Raw genomic sequence first — 23520 nt, 5'->3', positions numbered from 1 at the left:
CTACATGAACATAACTGCGGACATTCGGCCAGATCTACCTTTCCATGTTTCAGCAAGCTGCCAGGGAAAGGCACCACCCTTCACAGTACGCGGTTGCTGATGTAAAAGAAAACGTTCTTACTGCTTTTCTTGCAGATTCCCCAAGTGATAAACAGTGGATCTGCCATTTCCTTGAAGCCCTTAACTCACTCCTTTAAGAGATTTACCTCTCTCCTTGCTCTCTCTCTTATCACAAGCACATGCATCTGCCTACAAACCATCCTCTCTATCCTTCTGCACTACTCTCCCATCTGCCTTCTGCTCAGGTTGCATTTGCAGGGCACTAGTCAGCGCAATGACTGTCCCAGACTCGACTGAAACACCCACCAACCAGTAGGGCAAATTTGTACGCTGATTGAAATCATGCTGTAGAAGAAAAAACTTCTCCTCAGTTTTGCTTAGATTATTTTTAAACAATGGCCGGTCGGTTGGTCTGTCTGTCTATCTATCTCTGTCCAAATAGCCTGATGAATTTTGCATTTAATTTACTCTTAGGCAGACAAATATTATAGAAGACAACCTTGTACAAGATAAAATAGGTAAGGACTGCAGAGTCCCAAGGTAACTCTAAAAAGAAGTGTCAGGAATGATGTGTTCCAATTCCTTTTGCAGAGCGAGAAAAGTAATTTTAAAACCTGTCTTTCTATTTCATGTTGAGCTTGTATTTGGAAAAGTTTCATATTCAGGAAACAGTCTGACTCAATGTTGATGTTCACTTTTTTACAAAAGATCCAATATTAAGAAAGACAAAAGAGGATATGAAACTACAGATGGGTTTGAATAAGATGCAGAGTCAAAAACACAGCATGCTGAGTATTTATAAACCAAAAGCCTCATCTATCGAGTCTCTTTCAAGAGGTTATTTAGTCACCATTATAGCTTTGCTACTGAATTTATATCACAGAATTAGAGCTGGAAGGGATCTCAGGAGGCCATCTTGTCTCTCCCTCGCCCAGAGGCACACCGGCCACCCACCAAACATACCTGTCAGTCCCGACAGGTGCTTGTCTAACTTATTTTTTTAAAAATCCTCCCGTGACAGAGGTTCCACAGCCTCCTGTGACAGCTGTGCCACTGCAAAACCACCCCGCTACTAGAAAGTTTTACTTGGTGTTTAACTTAAATCTCCGCTGCTGTCATTTAAGCCTGTTATTCCTTATTCTGCTCACATGAACATAGGCAAGGTTTATTCTTTTTCTCTCAAAGCTGTCATTTTACATATTTGAATACCATTATCATGTCTCCCCTCTTTTCTTCTCCAGACTAAACAAACACAAATTCTTCAACCTTTATGCACAGCTCATGTTTTCTAAACCTCTGACCACCGCTGTCCTCCACATTATTCTTGGATTACAGAGCCCAAAATTGAATTCAGGGCTCCAGCTGTAGAGCAGAATTACCACATGTGCCTTACAGACAACATTCCCGACATCTCAGCCGGATGTTTGCCCTTTCTGCAATGCGTACAATGTCAGCTCTACATACAGTGTCTGACCAAGACTAATCCAGATCCCTCCCCTAAGCTGCACTGCCTGGGCATTCATCCCTCCCCTTTCTTTGTGGCACTCATCATTCCCCCAGGCACAGAATTTTGTCCTCACTGAATTAGCTACTACTTTCCAGACTGTTTCTTCAATTCCTCAAGATATGACTGAACTCTAATTCTGTCCTCTGAAGTGCTTATGGCATGTCCACACATGGTGTCAGCAGGACATTTAATAAACACGCTTTCTCTTCCACTATCCACAACATTAATAAAAGGACTGATTAATACCAGAGCAGGCACAGACCCTTGCAGAACCGCATGTGGTCCCTGGGGCTTGACAACTACACTTAACCACTTATAGTTGTACCTACTCTCGGTTTCCCCGCTTACTATGACCATGTTGTAGGAGGCAGCGCCAAAAGCCTCACTCAACTCAAGAGGTCACGTTTCTTTAAGGACCTGACAACAACTTTGTTAGGCTTCTTTCCATACAAATCTCCACGTTGGTTACAGTTGTCCTTCCTGAAGCCAACTGCTGTTATTTTGCTGTTTTCTCTTCTTCCTTTCCCAAAACCCACATTCTATCACTTCATAGTCATTCTTCACCAAGTTGCCTTCTGTCACCTGCATCAAAACACAGGTCCCAAGAACTTGCCGGACAGCCTTGTGTTGTTTTGAATTCACTTGCCAGCACAAGACAAGGTAGGCAGAATCCCACATTTCTCATTCTGTACTGAGTGTAGCTGCTCAGGAAGCCCTTCTCGAATTTGACCTCCACTTGTGTTACATCTTTATGTAAAAATATTTATAGCGACAATTATTTTACTTTTTAAAAAACCACTTGCTGTTGAATAACTATTAGAGACTCAGAAAACATAACAAAAAATGATAAGAGATGCCAAAACCTGCCCTGTTTGAAAGGGTGAAAAAACCCAATTGCTAAGTTTTATTTTTCCATGTGGGACGAAACAGTTACCTTTGGCCATTTTGCTTTGGATTTGATGTTGGTGATATTTCTTAACAGCTTTTGGGTTGCTGGGTTTAATGAATAGGGTCTAGTTTGGGTTTATTCTGAATGAAACCAGAGGGTATTTGTTCTGATTGAAATTACTTTGTTCTTCTGTCCTTTACCATGAGGTTGATCTTGCTTTAGGAGGAACAAACATAAAAGGGAAATTAAATAAAAATAAATATTTTTGCCTGTATGAGAAGACTGCACAGTATTAGAGGGGAAAAAAGTTATCCTGTATAACGGCAGCCCATAATAAAACAAGGATCACAAATTTTCAGATAGATATCGAGTGCCTTTCAAGACAGCCATTAGACATGGACCTGAATGTGTATCTTTCTGCTTGCCTATTTTAATTAACACCTTTCATCTTGAAGGTCCTGTAAATAATTGGCAAAATAATTAGTGCAGTGACTTCACAAGGAAAAGAAGTGAACTCTATATGCTCATAACAATTCATGCAAAGTCCTGCTATTTAGCATGTGTTGTACTGAGAGAGTGACTGGCCAACACACCAGTGTGTTCCTCAGAAGGATCTGATCACATTCCCCTTAGTTGCCGTGGGAATGGCCAATAAATACTGGTTGTTGAGAAAAATTAAAACATGTACAACTATGCACATGCTGCACACTTCACTTGTCCTATTTTAGCCAAAGAATGCACCGTGCATGTTTGAGCAAGAGGCAATTTGCTGATTTGAAATGGTCTGTTCTGCAGAATAATATTTTCAGTTCTGAAAGGGACTTTGCTAGTTATGAAGACTGTGTGGCTGCTGACGACATAGTCATTATTACTGTATCACAGGTCTGCAACATACATGCACTAGATGCAAACCTGTTTGGCAGCAGATGCAGAAAAAGCTTTAAGGGAAATGTAATGCTGTAATCAGTTGCAGCCGCGTTGGTTATGATCCCATTAAATGAACCAGAAATTTGGAACCCTCTGCTCAATGACTGTAGTGCAAAGTGTTGTCAAGGCAGCTGGGTGCATAGCGAAAGAAGGCTGCACCCAGGCAGACAATCACGGGAATCTGAAGACGTGATGCGATAGATAAAAAACATGCTAGAGCCAGAACCACTGTCACACAGTTTAGCACTGAATTATGTTGAACAAATTCTGCAAAATCTGTCTTGCTTTGGAGAACTATGCCAAGCACAGCCCACTTCTATAGCAGTCCAACTATCTCACCTTCCTAGAATCACTTTCCACAACTTGCCAGCTATCTGTCTCTTGCTATCAGACTTCAGGGAGCAACCACGATGGCTGACAGTCCCTAGTCTTCTAGTGAGTGCAAAGACAGAGAGTGTACACTGGTCAATGTGTACCCGAAAGACATTCTTTTTGTGTGAAGAATTAAAGTAAAATGCATGTTGGAGATAAGGAACTAAAATCAGTTACTCAAATCAATCTGCCACTCTGTCACAAAAATTTTCCTACCATCTATGAAACTGTCATACAAGTTGGATTTGTTGGAGGGATATCTCCAGCATTCTTTTTCATGTATCTGCATGGATTTTTATACAAACATGCACATACATATATACACAAAAAGAAGAGTATCTGGTTGAATCTCACCCCAGACAGGTACCTGAAGAGGAATAAAATTAAATGCACATTTCACAGAAATACTGAGATAGAAATGAACAACAGGACCAAGTGCCTGATGAAGCATGCCTTGCATAGTGAATTAAGTGCCACTCTACACTTTTCCACCCTGCCAGGAAGCCAATAGGGGTCAGGCACTCTCATCATCGAGAAACTGAAGGGGATATCTAATGTCCTGGGTAGGCAGAGCTCATAACTCACACCAAAACTGAAAGCAAATAAAATGATCATAAACACTAATAATGGGGTAAAGCAGGGGGAAAAAAATGCACTACACATAAGTCAATTCACATGCACGTGCATTCTCTCTGCAGCTATACTGGCAGTAAAAATTGCTGTTCCATCACAGGGACAGAAACTGCTGCCAGGATCTTGAAATATTCTTTTAGACTTTCAAAGAAGTCTGAAGTCTGGCAAATATGATTAAGGGATTGTCGCAGTGTGCTGATTTTGGCTGGGATAGAGTTAATTTTTTCCATAGTAGCTAGTACGGGTCTGTGTTTTGGATTTGTGCCGGAAACAGTGTTGGTAACACAGGGATGTTTTCGTTACTGCTGAGCAGTGCTGACACAGGGTCAAGGCCTTTTCTGCCTCTCACCCCACCCCACCAGCGAGCAGGCTGGGGGTCACAAGAAGTTGGGAGGGGACACAGCTGGGACAGCTGACCCCAACTGACCAAAGGGATAGTCCACACCATATGACATCATGCTCAGTATATAAAGCTGGGGGAAGAAGAAGGAAGGGGGGGATGTTCAGAATGATGGCGTTTTGTCTTCCCAAGTAACCGTTACGCGTGATGGAGCCCTGCTTTCCTGGAGATGGCTGAAGACCTGCCTGCCGATGGGAAGCAGTGAATGAATTCCTTGTTTTGCTTTGCTTGCGTGCGCGGCTTTTGCTTTCCCTATTAAACTGTCTTTATCTCAACCCACGCGTTTTCTCACTTTTACTCTTCCGACTCTCTCCCCCATCCCACTGTCAGGGAAGTGAGTGAGTGGCTGTGTGGTGCTTAGTTGCTGGCTGGGGTTAAACCACAACACTGTCATACAAGAAGAGCCTGAGAGAGCTAGGACTGTTCAGCCTGGAGAATAGAAGGCTTGGTAGGATCTTTCCAATCCGTATAAATACCTGATGGGGGGGAATAAGAAGATGAAGCCAGACTGTCCTCAGTGATGCCCAGTGGAGAGGAGGCACGGGCACAAATTAAAACACAGGAAATTCCATTTAAACATAAGAAATCACTTTTTTTTTTTTTTTTTACTGTGAGCATGGTCAAACACTGGCACAGGTTGCCCAGAGATTGCCCAGAGAGTCTCCATCCCTGGAGATATTCAAAACCTGACTGGACACAGTCTTGAGCAACAAGCTGACTCTGCTCTGAGGAAAGGGGTGGAACTAGACTTTCTACCTCAACCATTCTGTGATTCTGTCAAAAATAATAATCCACATGTTCTGCTATCCTGAATGAATTAGAAATCAATTGCTTGTAATTCTATTCTTAACCCCTAGCTTTCCTTTACAAATTCTAACATTTAGGACTGTGAAGAAAGCCTTCCTAAAGTAAACAGAGGATTACCCACAATGTGAAGTTCGAGGCTTTTTGGCAGATGTAAGCAAACAACCACCATAAGAAGGTGTGAATTGTTCTAATTAACTCCATGGGTACACAGCTGGGAAGCTATACAAGGGCAATTTAAATGCCAACATTTCATCGCTGATCACTTCAGCAGAAATCCTCAGGGCTTGTGCGTTTCACAGTCCCCTAAGGCTTAAGGACATTTTCCAGGGTGACAGAAGTGCCAACAGTACCCTACACAGAAATCAAACCCTCAAGGTGTCCCTTCATTTCTGCAGTGCAGTTACAGTGGTCTCAGGGACAATGTAAGATAAGTTAGAAGTAGGAAGTCTGGCAGCAGGTTAAAAGAGACCAAGAAGGAAAACTGTCACTGGCAACTTGTGAAGAAATGGAAACTATAGTCGGATTCACTCTAACCTCATATCCAATGTATTAAGTCCTCGCTTTCTTAATTAACCTAGCGATGACCCAAAATTCAGAGCTGGTTGCTGTAGATGGTTGCAGAAGTTTAGTTTGCTGCAGAGCACTGGATGCCAGAATCAAGCACAAATACTGCCGGAAAATAGTGTGTATGAATAAGCACATCTGCAGGTTGGACCAGAAGAGCTCATGCTATCTACTTTCTAGATGCTTTAAGCCACACAAAATTACAAGATCAAGAGGTATATTGACCTTAAAGTGCCTTTAAAAAAGGATTAGGAAGAAAGACACATGCAAAATACTTCATACTGAAGAATGTGGTATCTGTGCAACATGAACAGCTTGATTATTTATCACGTTCAAGTTAAAACTCTAAACCCTCGGGAGGTATTTTTCAACTACAGTCACAGAAGAAAGTAAACAAGATTAAGTGTGGTCACAGTCACGTCAATCTCACACAAATGCTGAAATTTCACACGGCCGAAAGATATGGCCTTGCCTTCACCCTGCTTACATCCCCACATTCCCACAAATTATTAGGAAAAAAGGGAGATTACTTCACTACTTCCCCTGATCTGGCTTACAACGTTGCCACACAAATGTTAGTACGTGCAAAGATGAGGCCCAGGGAACAGGCAGATTTTCCCCTTTAAGTATGTTAAAGTTACAGTGGAATTACTGCTTTAGAGAAAAGAAGTAGAAGGAGGGCGTGAGTATGAACAGTAACAGGAGAAACCCGTACATCTCCTGAAGAGTCCTGTAGTTCCAAACATAGGGGAATCTTTGTTACACATATTACCTTAGTTCAATAAACATAAATATGGGATAATGCCACTAATTACATCATCAATAAAAATACAACTGACAGTACCAAAATCCAAAATTTTTGCACTAAGTTTCCACTTCTCCACTGAACTAAGTATCATGCTACTGATTCAATATTGGCTTCTGGACATTTCCGAAGAGGAAGCATGGCCTATCTGTCATCTTACAGGCCAGTAAAGAGTGTGGAGACACAGTGACAGAAGAGGCTCTGATGCATTTTCAAAAAGGTACTTGAGGACAGAAGCTTTATTGGCTTTATTTCATTGAAATAAATAACACCGGTAAATTTAGCTCTGGCACCAATGGACAAAATTAAAAAAGCTGGGGCTATTCATGGACTACAACTCCCCAAAATCTACATCCTCCAGTTACAAAAGTCTATTTTAGCCATGTGAAATTCACTTACCACAATCAAAATTACAGTTTTGCAAGTAGTAGTAAATTTTCACAAAAAGATGGAGTGGTTTGGGTTTTTTTTTTATAAATTTAATCTTCTACAGATGAGATTGTTCCAATATTTGGCACTGTCAGTGTAAATGAAGGAGAATACCAGGTCCTTGGTGAATAGGAGAGAAAATAATGAAATATTATTATACTATATACAGATATACATGGAGAAAAAATACTCCCAAAAACCCATGGCTGGAGTCTTTGCCAATATTAATGAACTGACCGGAAAAGGAACAGTGAATATCACTCATCTGGATTTCATGAAGGCAGGTTTGATTTACAGAATGAGTCAGTGAGATAGTGGAAAACTATTAAAACACATTAAAGATTGGCTAAGGGTCAGGAACATCAGCGTAAGATCAAGTTTTTAATTTATCTAGCGATCTGGACTGAACTATATAGTCTGACATAAAACTAAACTCTATTCTGTCAAAAGAAGAGTCTTATAAAACAGAAGATAAAAATGCCCTTTTAAAGTGACTTTTTGAAATGAAAATTTTCATTTCTTCTCCCTACCTTTTGCTAGGCCAAAAAAGGTCATTTTGCTATTCTTACAGGGCAAAGCTGAAATTATTGAATTGTTTTGGATATGACTTTGTATTAGATATGACTTTGATACTATGGTAATTTTTGAGCGAAATGTGTTTGATTGATGTGGACATCAATACTATTTTATTTTATTTCCATTTTTGAGTAAAAATGAGCTTATTTGGACAGTAATAGTAATACAGAAAAGTGTAAGGTAACTGTAACTAACTTTGTATGGTTATTAACATACAAAATACCTTAAAAAGGAAGGTAAGTACTTCCCCAAATCTATCCAATACTTTTGAACTACATACTATAGGAAACTAATTTCTTCCCTTCTCAGAAGATTAAGAATTCACCACAGATTATCAGGGTGTTACCATGACTTCTGCGGGGCTGTTGAGTCCCCTTCTGATAGCTGTTCGGAGATTTCATTGTCATTTCCTTGGGTACCAGATTTAAAAGCTGCTGCATGAGAATCACTTCACCTGCCTGTGATACTGCTGCTGATCAGGATTACTTCGCCTTTATTTCAGGCCAAATCCATTGCTATGTCGTTATTTATTCAGGGTTTTTTTCCTCCAGTAAACGTCCTGATCAGTGCATCGCTCTCACACATCTTTTAATACATCTTTCCTAATGATTTCATACTCCTTGGGTATCTTATATACTCAATGCCCTACAAAGAGTGCTCTTCCTCTTAAATACCTGATCTTGCAATTTTCTTACAAACTGTCTACAAAGAGAAGTGGTTTGCACTGAGGAGGCCACTAAGCTGAAGTCGCAAGGACTGAACTTTGGACCAACCGTACTTAAAAATCCTCTTTAATAGCTTCAACACAAAAAAAACCAGCATTGCGTTAATGAAAGCGATATCATCAATATGCAGAAATTTCAGAGTATTAAAGAAATAATCTTGAGAGCTAGAGTAACAAGTAAAACAATTCAAATTACAAGGTCATATGCCTAGAAAGTAGGAACAAGAATTTCAGTTACATGCTGAAATCATCAGCAAACTGGAAAAGAAAAACACGTTACTATTTGATTAGCAAACAAACTGAGAGTCATCACCGTGTTGTAGTTACAAAGACTGTGATTAATCAGGATAGGCTTTTCCAATATACATATAGAAGATTGCATGCTGCTGAAAAAGTCATTGGTAAGACCTCCTGTAAAACAGCATATATAGTTCTTACTACTCATATTTGCAGAAATTAATTTCCCTAAACAAAGGCAGAAAAAGGCTATGATGTCGGTGAGGAAATGGAAACCCTATCATAATAAGGACACTAAAAGACGTTGGCTGGCTTACTTTTCCAAAATGAAGACAGGATTAAGGGGATGTAAGATGGCACGTCAGATGGTGAACATCACAGGGGAGAAGAATTATTAAAGTTGAAGGACAGCCTTGGTGAAACAACAAAAGTAGAACTTGCTGTGAATAAATTCAAGCTGAAAAGAGAGTGGTCCCAGCCCTTCAAAGGGGTGAGCTTCTGAAACAGTGTCCTCAAGCAAATAATAAGGACGACAGGTTTAAGATGGATCTTGATAATGAATAAGATTACATAATGTCGTTACCTATTATAGAAAAGAATTGAATTTGACACATGAGATATCTTACTGTCCTATGTTCCTGTCACTTTTCCCAATTCCTCTGCAGCTAGGATGCCAAGAAGCCTGCAGACAGAAAGTTGGCAGGAGTCTGGGAATACAACCACCTATATTGGTGCTCTCTTGGAAAGAAGCACTATGTACATGGGGTTCCACCAAGGCCTCCCAGACCAACTGGCAGCGAAGGCTTCCTCATGCCACTCTGCCTGCCTGAGCCAAGCCTGGTCGCAGAGAGCCAGCACAGAGCAGCAGCTCAGACCCCACACTTGTTCATCAGCCTCTGCTAGCTGTGGTGACAGTGGCACAGTCGCATTTTTGGATATGGGCACTCCTTAATGAACACTCGGCCATTAGCAGTTGATCTGCTTGGATTTTAGTTGATGACTTGAAAATGACACTGGACTGGGAATTTCCTGTCACTTTCTTATGCTGTTCTTTTCTGCCTCTAACTATCCTGTTTCAGGAATGAAGTAACCCAAAACAAATCTCAAATGAAGGCATACATACCATTTATCCATGGGACACCACATACACATTTCCACAGCATTTTCTGTTACATCCTGTTGGTTTTTACAGTGATTTGTTACTGTTCCTTTATGCTACTCTCTGCAGGGATAAAGTTTCTTCTGAGCTATCCATAGCACTACATAGACTATTTCTTCTTGCAAGGCTGAAACTAGTAGGAAATCTACCTGTGGGTATTCTGCTGTTCTTTTACATGAATATCACATTTGTAATTGATTAAAAATTTAAATCACATTCCTGGTTCTACTGTGAATTTGCACTTCAGGTCCAAGAATTTATTATAAAGCTGTGAAAAATCAACATATTTGGAATGATAGTGTTGTTCCAAAAATAAAAATGAAGAAGAAACTGGCATTTTTGATTTTCAGTATACGTGCTGCTATTACATATCAGAGTCTTATAATCACAGAACAATATGTATTATAATACACAGACCTATCAAGGTAATACTAATACTCCATAAAGCAGAATATGGGGCAAGCATAAACATACAAAACGCAGTTCCTCAGAAGCCATTCTAACACTCCCAATGTCCTAACCAACTAGATACTTTACATCTTTTAAGCAGAAGATTAAACTTGTCACCAAAACCCATCCACAGTTTTAGTGGCCTCACTTAAAATGAAGTCTTACTGAGAATTAAAATTCTTATACATTCGTCTTGGTATGATGTAAGAGTAGTGCTGCTAGAGGCCATGTCCTCTGAGGTATCAAGCACTGCCTGAGGAGTCTAAGAGTTCTCGTCTTTCATCTGAGTATATGAATATTCCATGTTATGCCAAGGTCAAAAGCCAGGATTGAAGTGCTAACCTGGTTTACATTTTAATACTTAAAAGCATTACACCTGATTTGGTTCTCCTTGCCCCCAGTTACAAAATCCACTACCTTCCTTGCAAAAGTGCAGCTGAGGCTAGCCTGAAGACCCTTGTCCTTATGCTACAAATTTTCTTCTTCCTGCTATGCATATTTACCCTCAGACAACATCTAGCTCTTAACCTCATCTGCCACTTCACAAGCTGTCAAATGACTATTCAAGCATTAAAAAAAATGAAGGGTCTGTTAAGTTGTAAATTAAATGACAGTCTATAGCTGAAAATTAGCAGTAACGTGCCCAAAACTTTATTGATTGCTAAGAAAAGGTGAACAACCCCCCCTATGGCTGGCTGTGTAATTACTGACCTTTAGAACCCAAGAGCTATTAATTTAAGAACAGATAGCAGTGAACTAGCAAGCGAGTTACTTTGCAACAGGACAGTAAAGGCACATATCAAGTTTTTGCATGTGTTCAGTGCCACCTTGAATAGTATTGTTACCTGCCTATATTTTCCATTTTAATGCAGAATATAACCCAAGTTACATCTGGACATAAAATGCCTGCCAACTAGTTCAGAAGATCAGTGGGAATGTACCCACAGATACTGACACCTTTCAGTACGTTTTAAGAACTCCACATCCTTCCAAAAACGTTTCTAAATTCTGTTAAAGGCAGGAAATTGTATTGCCAAACTCAGCCACTCCGATACGTGTACTACAAACATTTAATTTGTACTCTCAGAGACGGAGATGGAAATGGCCAGTAACAGGACAATAGCAGATAGTAATCTGACATTGGTAAAGTTCCTCTGCATATCGGAGACACAGAAAACCCCCACCTCTGTTAATACTGCTGCATTTAGTCTATAACAGACTCTTGTACACTTCAGGGAAATAGTAGTTTAAAGACTATTAATACAAATGCTTCAGCAATAATTAACTTTTTTCTTTTTATTCTTAATAATACGCACGTATTGCCATGGAGAGATAGTTGCCTTTTGACAAAGCAAACTACATTTTAAAAGCATTGGTCAGGTGGTGGAGTTTACAGTAAGAAAATTTTAAAAAGATATATTAACTGGAAGTAATGAAAGAAAAAGGTATCTGACCTGGTGCAGATGACCTTCCATGAAGAGTAGCTTCATTAGGCAGGAGATCTTTTGAGTTGGAAGTGAATGGTGATTGTCTAAATGTGTCTTCAGAAAAGAAGGGGCTATAGAAAAAAAGAAAGACATCTTTTTGTAAACAAAATAGCAGTTAACGGAAGAAGTAAATACCATTTTTGACCCTAACATCTTAATATTATAACAAATACTATCTTGTTAAAAGCCCTGTTTCATTTACAGAATTAATGCTGAAAGATATGCAGACCATGAGGCAAGGTGTGGAGAAGAGGCATGCTTTGGTAAAGTTGCATCTCAGAGTGAAAACCGAAGTCCTCCCAAAGGGCTTTTAAGTACATTTCAACATCTCAGATTTGCTATATCAGAATACAACATGGATCATTAAAACCAATGCTTCAAAAATTTGTATTCTACTGTCATATCTGGAGAAGGCAATCAGGAAAGGTGGAAAATATTTAATAATCTGAGGTATATAGTAATTACTTTTAAAACAAAACTTTTCAAATTTTAAGTTAAGATGCTGAATAGTTCCTTTTTGACATGGCATTCCACGGAATGAAATTAACTCCATGAGTTCAATTTTTATAGCAGGAAACAATTCATATAAGCTAACTGAATGGTTTCTTTCCAAAAAGTATTAAGTGCAAAAATTATCAGCTACTTGACTCCAAAAAGCATAGTAAGCTTTGGTTTTAATTAACAGGCAGTAAAAAAGTCAATTTCAATTGTGAATTGGCATTTCTGTCAAAGTATTTTGTTTTCTGCTCAATTAAAGATCATAACAGAAACAAGAATTCCTTGTCTATAGTACAGACAGACATCAGTAAGAGGTACATAAAAAAATTCAAAATGGAAAAGGACAGTCTTTCTTGGAAAACTGTTTTCTAAGGCACTGTATTCCACCTGCATGCAAACTATCAACTTCTTCTAAGCAAACTGAGAATTACATTAAATCTGATCCCTCTCATATTGAGAATCCTTAACAGGCTGGTGTATATTAGGTGTTTTAAAGGTGCAGGACAGGACGCCAGCTCATTTCTGCAGCCTGTTCTTATTCAGTAATAAAATCCAAGAACCTTTTCAGGATAAGGAACGTAGTATGAGGTCTTATGAAGCATTGCACAGCAGGTAGACCAGACCCAGAAAGTACGTGCCAGCAGCACCAACCAAGTTGACCCTACCAGTCCAGATACCCAAGGTGTCAATCTAAACAATGGCACTTTTGCAAGTTTTCCCTCATCCAGTTTTTCTGCAGGGAGTGAACGAGGTGTTCTCCACTGAGTCACTTGTATTCTTAGTCAGATCTCTTCTGCCTTTGGGAAACTTTTTGATAATTAGTTAACTTAGTCATGTACAACACTTTCAGCAATCACATTATTTACTTTCTCATTAAGTTTTTTGGCCATTATTCATTTTGTGCTGTTCCATATGTGACGATGAATGGGATATTTTGGTATTTCTACAAAAATTTGAACGTAACCATAAACACAGTCAACATTAGGTTGTGCTGAAGGGTAAGGCATGAAGCTGCCCCAAACCTGAACAGTTCAGTGTTTGCAGATAGCTAAACAATGCATAATACTCAAGAAAACAAGTGATCAGGATAAAGCAAAACAGCTCCAGCCCACATGTGCAAAATTTAACTTTTTCCAAGACTCACACTCCCACTCAGGGGTGACATAATATAAAACAGACTGACGCTGTGTAAAAATATGGCATCATTTATTGCAACATTCCTCTCACTGGTTTAATAATGATTTGAAAGCAAAACACCAATAAAAAAAGTTTTATTACTGTTGTAAGTCTTCAAAATCTTGTAATCCGCTCAGGTTTCCATGTTGGCCTGCCTGCTTGTGCCTTAGATTCAGTCACGGGACACTGCTCATTGCTGGTTCTAAGCAAAATGGATGATGCAGAGCTTATCTATTTCAGGCTAGACCATATATCATGAGCAGGTTGCTGTTTGAAGACTGCATCATGTTGTGTCCCAAGGATTTCCCTCTCCACCATTGGCCTCCGGTGAATTACAGAACCATCCTTGGATACCTCTTTTCTGCCTTCCTCTAGAATGACAGCTGAGTCTCTTCAGTGTCGACCCTATTATTATTTTTATTTCAGCAGATATGTCCTCCAATTCTCAGTGCAAAGTATGGAGTGAGGAGCTCCTGCTTCATAGTAAGAAACTACATAAATTGTTCTCAATCACTGTGCAAAGTCCCTTCTGATGAAGATTAAGCTTTAGGATTTTTTTTCTGGATGCACTTTTCCAGTTTTATGGCTACACAGTTCTCTAGATGAAAGAAACTTATCTTGGCATCTTACGCTGGCGTACTCACTTCCAGATCATTTGCTTCTCCACTTTCTGTCTTCATATCACAGATGGCAGGCTCTACCATCTCACTCAGCCACTGAACTGTGAGGAATCCTTGCCAGTTTCAGCTGCTTAAGCAAAGTCATATGGAAGAATATGCTCACAAAGTCCAGGAATACTCACAGGAGGAATAGCAACAGATAGGCGACAGTTAGAAATGTTAATATGGAATAAGACAGCAAAAAGTGCTTGTGTACCCCATCTTGCTGGGCTTTGCCGATTTAAGACTCTCGCCAATGACACAGCTTAATCTCTCTGCTCCCCAACTACTCACAGGTGGACAACACTGACCTCACCTTGGGTCTCTGCAGCTGTCAGCAAACTTCACATAACAATTGTGATTCAAACGCCTTTCTGTCATTACTCCAGATGTAGGTTGGTGAGCCAAACTGCAACACCACATGTTTTCTTAACACAGTCTGAGTGCCTCTATCCTCCACTGGCTGCTCCATCACATTCTCTTTTTGAGAAGGCGTCATACCCTTACCAGTAAAGACTTCCAGCTGTTTGTTTGGTTTTGGGTGGGGTTTTTTTGGCAAGGTCTTTCAAGTCAATCTGTTTGAACTCGCAGGATTTAGTAGTTTGACTCACTTCCCCTTAAGAAGCTCTTCTCATTCATGTCTTCTTCTGTTGATAGATAGGTAAGATAAGAAAAGCACCCAGAAGAATTGAATCAGGCACTCAGCATTTCATGCCCTGATGGGTAACAGCCGTTATCAGGACTTCTCAGTAAAACTCAGTGCAAGTTTGACAACAGCCAACTGTTGGGTGTTGTCACCCTCTTAAAAGTTGGCAGCCAGAAGAAGGGGAAGTTATCTTTGAACTGTCCTCAACCTTTCCAGTTTGAATTATCTTTGATAGATCCAAAAGTAGCTCTGGATTCTCACACCAGTCCTGCCGGTAACATCATGAGACATTGAAATCTATTTTCAACTGACTATTTATCACTCCCTCCCTGCAATGCACACTGGATGGTTAATGAGTAGTTGGACAATATGTGCATTTATCTCCGTAAGTATCTCTCAGGCTTATGCTTTTTCAGTAGTCGCAGGAAGGCTATGCAGGCTGCATATCCCACAAATTACCAAACTAGCAAATATAGGAAGCATTCACAGTAGCCAGAAGTTGAAAGCTCAATTTAATTATCTTTCAACTTGTAACATCAAAAAGTCCCTAATGTACATTTACTGAGCTGGTCAGTTTATTAAAAACAAATTATTTATATATTACAGTTACCATGAATGAATGGGATAGGCCTAGGAATTTAAGAACAACATATTTTAGAGATGTTTTCTTCTGCAACTGAAATGCTTTTCAATTTCTGTCTGGACAAAGTTGTCTTAGTTAGCAGGCACTGAACATGCTGGGAACTTCTGTAGAAGGGGCTGCAGAGACACCCAAGGTCTTACTCTATCTTTGAAGGAACTCTTCGTCACTTCAGTGTGCTCAGTCTCCAACCCTTGCCAATTCCTGCCTACTCCTTACCATGGGCTTCTCAGCTTTTACCAATTCTAGCTACCACTTGTTACACAAGAGCTTTTAATTTTCCCACAGGGACACCTCACTTCACTGCTCACGTATACGTAAACAACTCATGGGCTTGTTCCCAGCCACAATACCGTAAAGTGCATATTTCTTTAACAGCACGTGCTATAATTGAATCATAATTTAATTCCTAGATAATTTCATTTATTGTATTAATGTGACTGTAATCTTTAACAAATGTTTCATTAGCATTGTCTTACAGTCCGACTTTTAAAAATTCATCTCTAGAAGGCATTGAGATCATAGAAATACTAAACTGAAATTTTATTAAAGAAATACAAGTTTGACAGAAGACTGAATAAAATCACCTCTTCTTACATTGGTCCATGTCTTAAAATCCAGTTGTCGGCCTGTTCTTCCCTCAAGCACTGCATGTACTATGCAGTTTCTTTTAAGTTTCAGTTTTTGCAGAAAAAAATAGAAAAAAATAATTCTTAAAATGATGTGTGAATACTTGATCAGAGGAGAACAGTCATTTTGGCCCAAAGGCCTTTTGCTCATGAACTCTAAGCAATCAGATCTATACGTGTAATTTTTCAGATATAGGTTACATTACTAATGAAAATATCTAACACTTGTAATATCAGGTCACATTTGCAGGAGACAGACACATTTGAGTTCACAAGGCAAAATGAAGCAATGCCATTTACACTATAGCTTTGCAGATAACAACGGACTGTACTTACCTGGCTGTAGTTCTGATGGCGTTATCTTTATTGTGGTTGTGCTCTTTGCTCACCTTTTCTGCAGAGGAACATACATGGGTTTTTTTGTGATTAGCATATATCATATTTTCCCTATCAGGTTTTATTCAGTAGAACTATTTTAATGCTTTCTGATAACAGCATAATCCAGAGTAATTTAGGGTAAATGGTTACAGCATGATTAGAGAATGGGCATGACTTTATTTAAACTAACACCCAACAAAATTTTTTCAGCTTCATATTTCAGCGTTAGTGCTCCATGCAAAATGTGCAATACAAGCATTCATTAAACACAGTGCTGATATCACTGCCGTTATGTAATAGCTGAGGTTCATCTTCTTTGTCCAGAGAAATGGATGGTGCAGCCCCAGGAGCACTGCATGCTGCAGCCACTGGCCACTTATGCCAGTAACTGCCACCTACAGGTTCCCCTATACTCCAAAGCCTGGATCTGCCAGTTGTCACAAATTATTTAATTAGCTTTCAAAAATACAGGAGTTGAACTCCGGCTTTTCCAATTCAGTTCAAATATTGTGAACCTGACCTGACTGTCACAATGCTCTAAAGCATATGCTAACTATGGGGAACATGTGGCAAGGCTTTTGCATTTCAAATGTGAGGGTAGGAGGGCTCTAACTCCTATTATTTTTCAGCCTTAGCAATCTCACACTTTCATAGCGCCTTAATGATTATGCACAATCTCTTTTTGTTCTTTAAATTCAACTATCGACTATTTCCACTGCTTTTACCTGATAACTGGAAGAGCAGCTCAGATGCCATCTTCACTGATATATCTTGGCTGAATAGATTTCTTTCTGGGAGCACACGACCTTCTGGTGCCTTCTGTATGTGTTCACTAATGTCTCGCCCTAATAAAGTGCTGTAGCCAACATTTTGGTTGGGTTGGCTGGGTGACACTGAAGCCTGCGAATCGTGAATGTCAACTTCCATTGGTTCTTCCTTTATCTTTACCATCTGGGTTTCTTTGTAACTCTCAGCTGCAAATACGTATTTAAAAAAATAAACAACTGCCACAATTATTTAATTAGGCTACAATTTTTCAGAGTACTCAAAGCAGGAATCACAATTACAAAGTTAGAATTTGTATACCGTATCACTGCAAATGGTAAGGAAAGCAAGCAGCTGACTGCTACAGTATTCTTCTGGGGTTATAAATAGAAGCAATCTCTTGAAAATAATTCTTCAAACTAGAGAGCAGAAAGTTGCATATTGGTAAATATGAGAGTTATATCATTTTCTATGAATACTGGGTGATCATACGCCAGTTAGTGAAGGTTTGTTTTTATTTATTAAATGAAGTTGCAACTACACACCAGCTTTCCAAAGGTGGGTGCTGAAGACCTCTTACAAACTCTAAATTACTCTTTATCAGCAGAAGGACTAGCAGAGTCAGTCAGAAGTAGTGGTATAGGGATAGGGGTGGAGGAGGAAATCTCATCTGCTCCTCTTCCACTCTCTCTTTTATGGAAAATTCCAGACAACTATGTGAAGAACTGGTTTGTTATACCTGCATATGCTTTCAAGATGAGAGGCGTATTCTGGGGCCCATACTTCTCTAAAGTCTGATTTTGTAACAAGCATAGATATTCCCTCATACATTACAAGATCCAATAACCCTAATGACCAGTTTCCATAAGCCCATATCCTTCCCTCCTTGCCTTCGTCCCCAGTGTCTTAGGTCTAGCAAACAAAATCATAGCCTAGAAGCCAATTTGTAGTTTACTTTCTACACTTGAGATTCCCTGGGTGCTGCTGAATGCTGTGGTTTGGCTGCAAGGTAAGTGATCCTTTCTTCTTCAGAATAAGAGCTCTGAAATCTCAAAATCGAGGCCCCAAGGTAATTTGCCTACCACACCCCAAATACCTATACAGCCCTTTTGATTCAGACTTTCTGCTGTGAAAAGAGAAGTTGAAGACCTGTAGAATTTATTCTCAATTTAGTTTCAGAGAAAGATGATGACTTTTTTTAATGATCTTCCTTCAGAGTGCTCCTGAAAGGGCACCGGTATCATGGCAGAATTGCCCAGCCGGGTGTTGCCTCTGCGGGCTGGATGCTGACGAGACACTCCGGAAACAGGCAGCCTAAGATAGGCAGTATGCCTGGGAGAATCAAGAAAATAAATAAATGCATGAACACAGTTAAATACCAGAAGGGCCATCCAGATAAGGAATCATTCCAACAAAAAATGTACATGGGATTTATTAATTTTGGCTAAATCTGTACACGTACTTCTGGTACTAGCCAAGATACTGAAAGCCTTAAGGAAAATCTGCTTCTGTTTACTCATGATTAGCGCATGCCCTAAATTGTCACCTATGTAGCCTCCGCAGCTGGAGTCAAGGGAAAGCGTGAGTTCGAATTGCTCAGACTTTGGCACTTTGCAGCACACAGAGCCAGAGAAGCAGAGAGCTTAGAGGCTGAGTGGATTAGGACCTGAGAGAGCAGTCTGGCCCTTGTCCAAGAGTGGGGGGATGTGATCGGATCTATGACCGTGGGCCAGCACATTAACTGGTGCAGTCAGGGGCTGGCCATCCTGATAGCATCAGGTCACTGATGGAGGCACTCTGCACAATGAGTTTCCTCACATGGAAGTTTCCTTGTCATCTGTCAAATTTTATTACTTAGAAGGCTCTGATATTAAAAATAAATAAATGAACACCAGTTCATAAGAAAAAGCCCAAACACAGTATTTTCTATTAACTTTGGGTCAGAGAGAAGAAAAGGGGGGGGGTGTGTTTGAATCCACTAACTTCACTTTATAAATTAATCTGTTGCTGCTCTCTCTGTTTTTCCCCTCCTCTCTAACTCACATATGAATGTGTCAGCCTCACAGATTTTATTCCAAGTGCAAATGTTTCAACCACCACCAGGACTTTTGTTTTCAATTACCCCATATTACAATGAATCTCAGAGGCACCAAAACATGGTTTGGTCATCCTTGATAACATCCTCAAGCTAGTCACCTGGTTGGTGTCCTCCTGCAGTCTTTACCCAAAGATGAACAGAATCCCTTTAGCATGAAGGCATAAGCATTCCACATAAAATTAAACTGATGTGTGTCACCAAGTCTTTTTTCATTCCCCTGGTTTTTCCCTCTCCCCACATTCCTGTTCTTAAGTGGAGAGAAAGCGGCTTTGCTGCTTACAGCCCTTTAAAAAAAAATAAAAATTGAAGCCAGGAGAGAAAAGCCACTTGGATATGTTCCAGGAATGATTTACATGAAGTGCTTTCAGTCTTTTCTTATGACATTTCTTGACCTTTAAAAGAAACGTATAAACATTGATAAAAATCTTCACCCTCTATGATCCACCAAATACATTTCAGACTTTGGAAATTTTCATAGTGAATTATCAACTGAAGACAAGTTAGAAATATCATATAATGCCTTTTTTGTCCTGTTAAGCAGACTTTTTAAAATTTTATTTAAAACTTCCATTAGCCTTTTATTATAAAACCACAGAACACTGCATCTGTGTTGAGAAGTGTAAAAATAGCATGCTGTGCATTGAAAGCGAACACAGAACAGCAAAGGAACGCATCAGGTAACACTGTCAATCAAAAGCTCAGGTAACTCCGCAAACAAATGAGTTCTTCAGATGTCTGACAGACCAAGCCCTGCACCCAGCTGCCAAATTTAGGTGCAGAGTCAAGCTGACCTTTGCTGCTCTCTCTGCTTTTAAAATATTCTTTCTATTTCTGTTCCTGCTCCACACAGTTTAATTCCCTATCCTGCAAATGCTTTTGAATCAGACAAACTGATACGACCCCAACTAAGATGAGAGTCGAGCAATACCAATGACCTTCTCTCCCTCACAATCAGCTAGCACTCAAATTGCCCTAACTGAATTTACATAGTTGATCGTTTCCCTTGACCTTTATCTCCCCAGCTGCACCCTTTTGATATGACAGAATGCCCCTGCCAAATGTGAATCCTGTCATACTCCGATTCCCAAAAGCAAACACACACAGAAGACAGAAGGAGGGTCGCTATGATAATTTTACAAGAGCTAACGAAAGGGAAACACAGTCAGTCTGTCCCATGAGCAGCAATCACAGGCATACAACCCAGCTGTGCTAGATCTTGTGCTGGCGAAAGACTGTAATTAAGGTTATGCCCATACCCATCTCGCCATACAGGCAGTCAAACTGTAACTTCTTGAAGATTATTTTCCCTTCTGTGCTACAGACAGTTCATTTGTGGAGTAAGGTGATACCCCTTATTTCCTTACATAGGTATCTCACGTGGTCATTGTGCAGCTAAAGTTTTTTAAGTCAAGGACTGGTACACCAAAAGGTATCCTGGTTCAAATAATTAAAATCGTGATAGCTTTGGCTTTTTTCCACTTTTGCATTTCTCCTGGAGTAGATGGGCTAGTTTAAATAAACTGCAATATATCAGAATACAAAGTCAGTATACAAGAGTCATTTTCTTCATGCCAGATTTTTATAAAAGAACAGACATCTAATTCCTAGCAAAAATCAGCGGGGGATAAAGACTCAAGTAGCTTTGAAGTATCAAGACTGTGATGTCCTAAACATGGTCTGCTATTCATTCAAAACTAACCTGGATGAAGCTCAAAACAACAGCACAGCAGTGAACATTGCTCATCTGGCAGAAGATGAACTAAATCACCTAATATGCCTTTTTCTGCTCTTAACTTTGTGATACAGAAACAACAAAATAAGAGAAAATTATTGCATACATGGATGTACTACCATCAAGCCACAGAGATGCTGTTTCTTTACAGAGCTGTATAACTTTTAATCACCTTATCTATAAAAGCCTCAATGAACTTCATCCTATTCAGATCAAATGAGGCAATTTTCCACATCAGATATGAAAAATGCAATATTGGACAGGCTTGTTCCAGAAGGAAGTAATTTCTTCCACAGCTTTCAGGTTCTGTGGCATTCACAAGTACAAGGAATTGCAAAGTTTGCACACTCGGGGCAGCAGGCGAACCCCCTCCTTGCCCACCTCGCCTTCCCATGTGCCTCTGTACAACAGGTATGAGGCTCTGGATGTGGAAGGTCGGTCAATGGATGATGTGGATGACGGTTCATCTACACCAGAGGTGTGGCCAAGGTCAGAAAGGCCTACCCCCTGTGTCACAACCACCTCCACAAGGAAGAAAAGATGGGTTATAGTTGTAGGCAACTCCCTTCTGAGGGGAATGGAGGGTCCAATATGCCGGACAGACCCTCCTCTAAGGGAAGTCTGCTGCCTCCCTGGGGCCCGGGTCAAGGACACCACTAGGAAACTTCCTAGCCTGGTATGGCCCTCAGACTATTACCCATGACTGCTCTTCCATCTGGGTGGTGATGAAGCCACAATGCGTAGTCCAAGGGCAATCAAAAGAGACTTCAGGGCCTTGAGATGGTTGGTAAGGGAACCTGGAGCACAGGTTATTTTTTCCTCTCTCCTTCCAGCTGTGGGCAGTGATATTGGAAGAAACAGACGGACCCAGTCTATTAATACATGGCTCTGCGGCTGGTGTCACTGCCACAATTTGGGTTTTTTCAATAATGGGATGGCCTACATGGCACCAGGCCTGCTGGCATCAGATGGGATTCACCTTTCTCAAAGGGGGAAGAGGGTCTTTGCTCACAAGCTAGCAGGGCTCGTTGACAGAGCTATAAACTAGACTTGAAGGGGATAGTGTCAGGCTTGCGCATGACAAGCTGCGGGATGACACACCAAGGTCAGAGGGACAGGGTGCTAGCGAGGGCCGTCAGCCTGTTGCTCTGAGCCGTGCTGGCTACGCTGCAGCACACTTGAAGTCTTACGGAGATGAGCCAGGGCCCCCTGAGGTAATAGGAGCCAAGAAGGAAACACCAGTGAAATACCTCAAAGGAACTAAGGGGCGTTCCTCTAAGAAGGTGACATGGCTGACAGCCCAGCTGAAGTGCCTCTACACCAATGCATGCAGCATGGGCAACAAACAGGAGGAATTGGAAGCCACCGTGCTGCTAGAAAGCTACGGCCTAGTTGCCATTACTGAAACTTGGTGGGACAAATCCCATGACTGGGGGGCAGTTATCGATGGCTACAGGCTGTTCAGAAGGGACAGGCAAGGAAGGAGGGGTGGAGGGGTTGCCCTCTACCTCAAGAAATGGATTGAGTGTGAAGAGCTGTCTCTGAAGAATAGCCACGAGCAGGTTGAAAGCTTATGGGTAAGAATTAGAGACCGAGGCAACAAAGGGAACCTTGTGGTTGGTGTCTACTACAGGCCACCCAATCAAGGGGAGCCTATTGACGAAGCCTTCTTACTCCAGCTACAGGAGGCATCACACTCACAGGCTCTTGTCCTGCTGGGGGACTTCAACCACCCCGACACCTGCTGGAAAAGTAGCACAGTGAGCTGTAGGCTATCCAGGAGACTCCTGGAGTGCATCGAGGATAACTTCTTAAGCCAGGTAATAGACAGCCCTACCAGAGGGGATGCGATACTGGACCTGATGGTCACCAATGCAAGTGAGCTAATCAGCGACGTCAAGATTGGAGGCAGCCTGGGCTGCAGTGATCATGCACTGGTGGAGTTCGCAATCCTGAGGGATATGGGTCAGGTGAAGAGTAAAGTCAGGACCCTGAATTTTAGGAAAGCAAGCTTCCAGCTGTTCAAGGAGTTAGTCAATAGGACCCCCTGGGAAATTGCCCTCAGGGACAAGCGAGCAGAACAGAGCTGGCAGATCTTTAAGGATGCTTTCCATAGAGCACAAGAGCTCTCGATCCCCAGGTGTAAGAAATCAGGAGAGGAAGGCAAAAGATCAGCATGGATGAGTGGAGACCTGCTGGTCAAACTAAAGGGCAAGAAGGAAATGCACAGGCAGTGGAAGCAGGGACAGGTATCCTGGGAAGAGTATAGGGAC

General features: G+C 40.7%; 1 protein-coding gene across 1 annotated transcript in view; it reads right to left on the bottom strand.

Annotated features, from left to right (window-relative positions):
• ZNF827 (zinc finger protein 827) overlaps positions 1-23520 on the bottom strand; it is a 77534-nt gene that overhangs the window by 15576 nt on the left and 38438 nt on the right. The window contains 3 exon segments of the mRNA XM_009328859.1: positions 11994-12097; positions 16611-16668; positions 17378-17626. Of these exon segments, the coding sequence (XP_009327134.1) occupies positions 11994-12097; positions 16611-16668; positions 17378-17626 (411 nt within the window).

Source organism: Pygoscelis adeliae, unplaced genomic scaffold (genome assembly GCF_000699105.1).
Source record: "Pygoscelis adeliae isolate BGI_AS28 unplaced genomic scaffold, ASM69910v1 Scaffold66, whole genome shotgun sequence".
NCBI classification, from domain to species: Eukaryota; Metazoa; Chordata; class Aves; order Sphenisciformes; family Spheniscidae; genus Pygoscelis; species Pygoscelis adeliae.
Note: the sequence above shows the minus strand (reverse complement) of the source record. Positions and strands in the feature narration are given on the sequence as shown.